The sequence below is a fragment of the Tachypleus tridentatus genome, chromosome 8 (genome assembly GCF_004210375.1).
Source record: "Tachypleus tridentatus isolate NWPU-2018 chromosome 8, ASM421037v1, whole genome shotgun sequence".
Classification (NCBI taxonomy): Eukaryota; Metazoa; Arthropoda; class Merostomata; order Xiphosura; family Limulidae; genus Tachypleus; species Tachypleus tridentatus.
The window spans coordinates 77,363,179-77,371,954 of NC_134832.1; the positions used below are offsets into that span (position 1 = coordinate 77,363,179).

At 33.9% G+C, this 8,776-nt stretch overlaps 1 protein-coding gene across 1 annotated transcript; it reads right to left on the reverse strand.

Annotated features, from left to right (window-relative positions):
- Positions 1-459: 459 nt before the first annotated feature.
- Positions 460-8,571, reverse strand: LOC143222732 (selenoprotein K-like). The gene is made up of 2 exons (XM_076449653.1): positions 8,425-8,571; positions 460-1,581 (listed from the first exon to the last, which is right to left on the reverse strand). The coding sequence occupies exon 2, from the start codon at positions 1,428-1,430 to the stop codon at positions 1,146-1,148; it is 285 nt and encodes a 94-aa protein (XP_076305768.1). The 5' UTR covers positions 1,431-1,581; positions 8,425-8,571; the 3' UTR covers positions 460-1,145.
- Positions 8,572-8,776: the final 205 nt, after the last annotated feature.

Sequence of the window (8,776 nt, forward strand, 5' to 3'; positions counted from 1 at the left end):
GTGGAATCTGGTGACTGATTAATTGTCAGGCTCATTAACTGATTATTCTCACAGGAGACTTGAATAGAAGGAATTATATATTTAAAAATGATTGGTATGGGTAGAGAAAGCACTAGTAGAGCAGAAGGAATTATAATAAATCATAAATATCTTAATTACTTGAGTAATTACAATTATCAAAAATTGTGATAACCAAAAACACCAACTTCAAATAGTTCATTACTTTCAGGACAGTAAACAATTTAAGAGTAATTTTGATTACCTTACATGAAAAACTAATGCTCTAAGGTAATTAATTAGTTAATCTATTTAATCACCCATCTCTATTTGGAACTGTAAAATGTTAATATAAAAGCTGAAATCACAATCTTTTCAAGCAATAATTTATTCAGTCAAGTGTGGAATTAGCAATTTGATTTTCCGAAATAATATTTAAATAAAATAAAGACAAATCCTATATAAAACTTAAATTTGAATTTTATTTCATATTGTACAGTACTTCACCAATTTACAATTAGTTTCAAGATCTTCATATACTCAGAATTATTTCCATTAAAAACACTTATTTTATTTTATCTTTACTAGTTTATTTCACCATAAAGTAACATTTTTTAGACACATATTACTCATGACTTGTAATGTTTTAAAAATATAATCTTTACTATATGTAGTCTGCATGTCAATAATTCACCTTACTTTCAGTAGCATTGTAATTCTTCAGTTTCCATGGGCCTGATCAACAAGTTGACCACAAAAACATCATATGTACAATGCTAAGAAGGATCAGTCTGGTTTCAATTCTTAAGATTTACCTGTAAGTGTAATTTAACACAATTCACAGAGGTTTCCTTTTAAATACTTGTAACTGCTGTGAATACCAAAATTTCAGAAAAAAAAAAATATGGTTATCAAAATTTTAAGTTCAAAATATTATTTCAATATTTTTAAGAACTTAATTTCATACAACACACTTCAGTTTTGCAGAACATAACATTTTCCACTAATGTAATCATCACATCTTCTAATAAACTCGATACTCCTCCCCTTTATATCTATAATTAAAAACTTTATATTTTTCCCACTCTCTTTCAACAGTCAAAATATTTGTACTGTTGCAATAGACATACAGAGAGTGGTTACCTTCCTCATCCTCCACCAGCCATTGGAGGGGGGCCTGCTGGTGCATTGCCAAAATTCCTGAATCCTCCAAAACGTCTACCAGGTGGCCTTGGTGGGCCTCCACCTGGGCCACGGCGATAGTCTGTTCCATTATAAAATTTTGATTCCTTTGAATTAAAGTCAGGTTGAACTAAACTGCGGAAAAACAGTACAATAAAATTGACTGCATTCCAAAAAAGATCTGAAATTGAAGACAATCTCCACCATGACTTGGACTCTGAAATAACACCTTGTTCTGAAATGTATACCATCTTCTTTGAATGTTCTAAAATTATTTACTACTGACAAAATCTTATATCATAGTTATTTTATGTAGATGTCGGAACTACCGGTCACAAATGTTTTCATCTACAGGTATAACTGCACTTGATCTTCAGTTTGTTATAAACCCTATTCTGGAATCTAAATACATAAAAATATAAATACAAGTTATTAATTATGCCACAGGGATGTAAATTATAAAATTGAAAGTTTCAGAAAAAATTCTTTAACCATTTTGTTTTATTATTAAATGATAAAACTAACTTTTAAAAGATACCTATGATATAATTTTTCAAGTTGTTAAAACAATAATGATCTGACACAAAAACACAATACTTACAGTTCTCTAAAAACATTAATTTTATATAATCAAGAATACTTATTATGGTGAGTATACATACTGTTTAATGTAAATTACACACAGTAAAAATACCCTCAAGACTGTCTATCAGCTAGCTATCTGTTAATGAGAAAAGCTACAGAATTAACAAATAAATATTTTTAGCTCTTTTAAAATAATAGTTCAGTCTTTGAAGTGAAGCTTGAAGAGCTCTAAACAATGAAACAAACTACAAATTGAACCTGGGAAGATTAGCTTTCATAATATGTGATATTTATATCTAGAGGTAGCATAGATACAACTGCATACAGCTCATTACAGCAGTCTCAAACATGTTGCTCATTCCAGATCACCTACCAAGTGGGTGTTCATAACAATAAAAATTAGATATTCAAGAGATTATTACATTCACTAAGATAAAAGTCTTTTAATCCTATTTGAAAACAAACATATTTGAGTTAGCAATACTTACACTTGTATTAGCATGTCTGATTTTATGTATGTGTGTCCACAGTGTTTTTCTAATTAACACAAGTAGTTCCACAAAGAAAGTGTTTGTATTAATAATGTAAGATCAATTAATATACTCAACTAGTTCAAAGCCTATTTATAAGAATAGTTAGAGCCAATTAGAGGGGTGAGGCAGGAGGGCCATTTGGTCCAGGCCTCAACCTCAAAGGGGTCTCAAATTTAGACATTTTTGTGCATCAGTCAAGTTTTCAAACTTTTTTATGTGCCCCTCAAACACACCAAGATATGAAACACATTCTTAGATTAGACCTGCAAATTATATATAAAAATACTGGAATAACGACTGTCTTATTCTATTTTCATGCATTTTTTTTTTCATTATAACCAGGGGCCTCAAAAGATAAAAATGGCCCACACCTCTCAGAAGGTCTGTGAATGGTCACAACATGGTATACTGAAAGTGATTGGTTGGTTGATTTGGTGTTTTATGGCAAAAAGCAGATAGGCTGTCTGTGCCAAACATCTGGTAAAAAGTTATAATTAAAGTAAATTTAGTAGAATTCATAAAAGGAAATTAAGGTAAAACAAAACAAAGATTAAAAAAAAACAAACATAAATAGCATAAAACCAATGTTTACATGTGGTCTACAGCAGTGAGAGAAAACTACAGTAATACAAGTTGTAAAGGACTTTCTGCAGCATAATTGTAATTATCATAACTTGCCAGAAAGACTAACAGGTAAGTACAAAAACCACCATCACTCACCTAAAGTTGGCCTTTCCAGTCCTGGTTCCCAGTTATCTAATGTTATGGCCATTTTCAAAAAGTAAAGTAATAAAAGTTTTAAAAGACTTGTAGCAAAATTTTAATAACTCACCAGAATGACTAACAGCTCGTTCAAACAGCAGTGTTAGTCATCTGAAGTTGACCTTTCCAGTTCTGGTTTAGAGTTATTTAATGTTACGGCCAATTCTAATCTCAAATCAAACTAGAAGGACTATGATTCTTAAAAGGGAATGACATTAAAAATGTCTAATGTCTAAATTAAAAAACTTAAATGGCATTGAAAAGATTTACGGCCTTTAAATAACTAAAAACATTTCCAAGGTGGACATTGTCATCATCACCAGTGTTATGGATAAACCTAGGGACACAATATGTTTAAAATGGTGCCGACAAAACAGTAAAATGTGGCTTATTGTGACCTGAGTGTTACACAAACACATTAGTGCATTAGTTCTAGATAAAACAAAATGATGCTAAAAAACTGACCAATGCATAGACTAGTTAGAACAACTTCCTCTTTTCAATCCTTATGGAACAAGATGACCAAAGTCCAATATAGGGATTTATTTGGAAAAGCTTGTTTTCTTGTTGCTCACTCCAAGTCGACTGCCAGCTGGTATGGAGTCCAGCCTTGAATACAGGACCATAGTCCACGTATGGAATAGACACAGCGGTGATAGTACCAGAGCAGACAGATTTAGCTGTGGTGTTGGTGAGCTCATTCCCGCAAATACCAACATAGCCCAGTTTCCAGAAAAACTGGATAGAAGTACATGTTAAAGAGAAATGGGCCAGTTGGTTTTGAATATCAATGAGAACAGGGTGCAAATTAATGGGAAGCAATTCCAGAACCAGTATAGAATGAGTCAGTATAAATGGTGCAGTTTGAGTACTGCTTAGCTTCTATGTGATCCAGGGCAAGAGAAATTGTGTACAGTTCAGCAGTGAACATGGAAGTTGTAGAGGGGATTCTCTGCACAACCACCAAACCACAACAAACTATGGCAGATCCCACACAGTCACCTGATTTTGAACCATCTGTATAAATAGGAATTGTAGGATGGTTCAAAAGATGTTCAGCAAATAACAGACAGTATTTCCAATTGGGAGTGTCTGCTTTTCTCATATGAAATAAAAGAGAGGTCACATTTGGGGACTGTAAAAAGCCATGGTGGGATGGGCTAACCAGTGGATACAGCAGTGCTATCTAAGGACAGACCCAATTTATCCAACTGCACCTGGATACAAAGGCCAAAAGGAGCAATGGCAGATCATCTAAACTCAGAAAAAAGTATGCCCTACTGAGAAAGGAAAGCACAACCTCAGGTAGAATGCCCTAGTAAGGAACAAAGTTTTGAAGCTTATAGTGAAGACAGTTGCAAACAGTGGAGGTGCATAGAAGGTTCAAGACACTATGTATAAGCTCTGAACTGGGGAAGTGCAAAAAGTCCCAGTGCAGAGCCAAAGTCCTTGATGATGAATGAGCTCCAGCATCTTTAAGGCTGAAGTCCTGGCAGAGCCATAGATCAGTGATCCAGAGTCAAGTTTCAATTGAATATGAGAACAATATATCTTTAGCACAGAACATCAATCCGCTCCCCAAGTGAAGGAAGAAAGGGCACAGAGGATGTTCAGTGGTCTTGTAGCTACTTGATGTGTGGTGTAAAGGTCATCTTATGGTCAAAGATAAACCCCAAGACCATAGGCAGCACAACTTTACTGATACGAAGTTCAGGATCACAGTAAATACCCCATTGGCAGCAAAAGTACATGCAAACAGTTTTAGAGAGAGAGAAGTTAAAGCTGTTTGCTATGGTCCACTTCAGTAAGCAACTAAAAGCAGTCTGTACCTGCCGCTCAATATACTTCATGTTCGACAAACGACATGAAATGTAAAACTCGTCAACATAGAGCCCGTTTGCAACAGTAAGAGGGAGTTGTTCAGTGATGGAATTAATCTTTATACTGAAAAGTGTGACATTCAAAACACAGCCCTAAGGTACTCCATGTTCCTGTAGAAAATAGTGGGAAAATGTTGAACCCACACAAATTTGGAATCTCCTGTCCATTAAAAAAAGTTTAATAAAATGGGCAAATGGCCACATAACCCATATATATGGAGGTTTCACAAAATGCCATACCTTTATGTTGTATCATAAGCCTTTTCAATGTCAAAGAATATTGGTACAAGATGTTGTCGTTTGAGAAAGGCTTCTGTGATTGATGTTTCAATTCGAATCAAGTGGTCCATAATGGAGCACTGTCATTGGAACCCACACTCTGTGGACAAGAGGAGGTTGGTTGATTTGAGAAACCTAACAAGATGAGCATTAATCACCCTCTCTAAGGTCTTACAAAGACAGACTGTCAAAGCAATTACATAGTAATTTGAAGGAATCTTGAAATCGAGAGGGGGGCAGAATTATATTGCCCACTGACCTTTCGAATTTTGTCCTATAAAACTTTGAAACTGGTGGTAGAAGATATGCTGGTTGTGAACTTAATCCAAGATTCTTTCAGGCTTTAACATCTTACCCACCAAGCATGTGCACAGGCCTGCTGGAAAGCGATGTGGTAAGAGAGCGTGGAAAACCTACGAAAAGTATCCCAGGCCCATTTTTGAGCCTTCCATGTCATGTAGCAGGCAGGATTCCACCACAGATGAGAATATAGTAGAAAACATGGTGAGGTTTTAGGAATACATTGAGCAGCTACCTGTATAATACAGTCAGTTACTGCTGCCACACAGTCATTTATTGATGGCTTACAAATGATGGCAGAATCACATTCTGTGGGAACACTGAAAGAGGGCCAGTTTGCTTGATCCAGCTTCCATCAACGCACATGGGTCTGGTGGCACTGACCATGGCCAGTCTCTCTCAAAATTATAGGAAAATTATCACTGCCTCATAGGTTATTGTCAACCCTCCATGAAAAGTAGGAGAATAGTGAAGGGAGACATATACCCTGAAGGTTTGTCTGAAAGAGCATGTAGCATAAGAAAATGAGGTAAAGGTGTTACAGATATTGAAGATTGCTGCTAAGAATCTTCAAGATGTGGTTGTTTACCTATGGACTGTTTTTTCACTATTTAATTTTTTATTTGGAGGATCCATAATAATAAAAAAAAAGAATTTTTCAGTGCCCACTAGCCCCACCCACCATGGAGCCCTATGAGGGGATGCATTAAAGTGCAAACAAGGACACTGCAGCAACACCAGGGTTTCATGAGCACTATACCCAAACATTAGCATCAGATAGAATGTCCACAGCACTTGCTGAGAACATCCAACACTGGTAATCGGCTAACCCTAGCCCAAGTAGACCAGCCGACTGAACCTCGGGGGTCACCCCAAAGCTGCCCGTCTACAGGAATTCAAGTTCAAAGTGGTGTGTTAGGGTTGGACCCCTCAACCACCAGGATCCTCTTCTCCCCTTCACAGGTAACCCTGCACAGTAAACATGTAGGTGAATGTTTATATCCCAGAGGAAGTAAACTGACAGAACAGAGCCTTTCCAGGGAGGTCCCCTCACCATGTATAGGAATCCACACCAAAGAGGACAGAAAATGTGATTATTCCATTTGCACACAACTGGTACTTCAAGTTGGCTTTAGTACAAGTAGTCTGTCAAGCATGTTGATACATTTTATATAGCACTCAAATCAGAACTATAATAAATTCAGAAGTTCATACCTAGGTCACAATAACTTTTGTTTTTAAGCTTAAAACTTCTACTAGGACAACCCAAGATTCCATTTACAAATTTCATCAGCAGAGATTATGATGCTATCAATAATCATGTCTGATCTTTGTTGTTTATCTATGACAGCAATGCCCTTTTAAAAGAAAACATTCAGTCTATACATTTCTATTTCAATGTACTAGATTAGTTGCTAAAACTACTGATGACCTTTTGAAGAAAAAAAAACAGTCAACAGTTATTTCTAGCATAAGTAAATCTAGAAATATTAATGCATGTAGGTATCAAAATTTCCAAGATAAATAATAAACAAATAAGGTTATAAGGCTCACGTAAGGCTCAGTTACATTATTTCAACTTGAAAAGCATGAATGTATCAATTATTTTGCTGTTTTTGCTATAACACGATTTCTGTTTACATATTAACAACACTTCGAGTGTTGTGTTCAGTATAGGGCTTCCTATCTTAGTTAGGATGGTACCTAGAATGGAAAGGTTATCATATGACAGCAGGTTAAGATACCCAAAACTATTGGGGATCTGTTGAGAAGTTTAAGATTATTAAAGGAATTGAGAGTGTCAGTGCATAATTATTATTATATTTTTTTTTAATAATGTGAATGGTAGGACTATGAGACACAAATATAAATGTTATCATGATAAGAGTCAACTTCAGCTGGGGCAGATTTATTTTTCTAACAGAGTAATTACTTATTGGAATGGCCTTCAAATGTGGTTAAACTTATAAATTTAAAGGAACACTTTATAAAATATTTAAATGTGTTTAGTACTAGTTTTTTTTGTTGTTTTTTACAAAAGTTTAGTTTAATAGATGAGACAGCCTAGATCCTTGAACGTTATCGTTTCACAAACTTTGTAATCAACTGAACTAACTCTTTGTGTAGCACATTAACAAAAAATTAAAGACAAACAATATAATTAAAAAAAAACTGGGATATATTCATCCAAAGCCTCAGGTTGGTTAACCTCTCTTTATGCAAAATAATGCTTATTAAACACAAATTTGAAAATATATTTCTAAATAATCTACGATACTAAATTCCAACTCCTTATTAACTGATTTACAGAAATAAGCCTGTAGTTTCCAAATCTCTCAACTTTTCAAGAAAAAAAAAAAAAGGTAAATTGTCAAAAATAAGGGAGTATAAAATGATAAAAAACCGTTAGGTTTAAACTTTCTTAATATTTTCTTTAAAAGTTAAAATTTATTTTTACTTTTAAAAAAATTCTCGAAGATTTTCCAAAACAATTTCTTCACCACCAAAATATAAAAACGACAGTTATACGCATCATCATACAAAAAAAAATGAAGTCGTAAAAGTGCTTGGCAAGTAAAAACCATTTGCTTCGTAATTTAAACCTTCTGTAGAATAAAATTTAAAACTCATTTCATTACGCTGAACTTCTATATTTTAGTATGAGTTATTAATGTTCCTCCAAATTTTCGTGTCTGGCTCTACTACATTACAAAAAAAGTAAGCTTTACTAAAAGGTTGTAGCTTTTCCTAATACAAATAGTTAGCAAATAATATAAAACGCCAAATAACTTAGTCTTTACTAGTCTAATAGCTTTAGCATTTTAGTCTACATTGAGCTTTACTTTTAATAAAAATGGTAGTTTTTCTGTAATAAACACAGCTATACAAAACGATAAAAAACTTACTGTAATCACAATTCTAAGACTTTACCCACACTAAATATGGATTTACTTTCTTTTGTTTAACGTAACGTTAAATAATATACAGTAAACCCTTCTGGTCTATTCGATGTTACGTAAACAGTTATAGAAGTGATGAATTCAACATAATATTATGTATAATAGCGTCCCCTATAAATATATATATATATATATATATATATATATACGTAAGTCAAAACTCTAAAGCTAAAATTATGCCTTACAGTTATTGTTGTGCATAACTTTGTTAAAAATATTTTAAAATTAGAATTCCAATTATTTCTCAGCTTATACAAAATTAAATCTTATCACAGCCAAGAGCTTATGTTTTGGAAAT

Bases quoted from the DNA above. Each gene is read 5' to 3' on its own strand.
- LOC143222732 (XM_076449653.1), bottom strand. From the start codon at position 1,430: ATGGTATACATTTCAGAACAAGGTGTTATTTCAGAGTCCAAGTCATGG.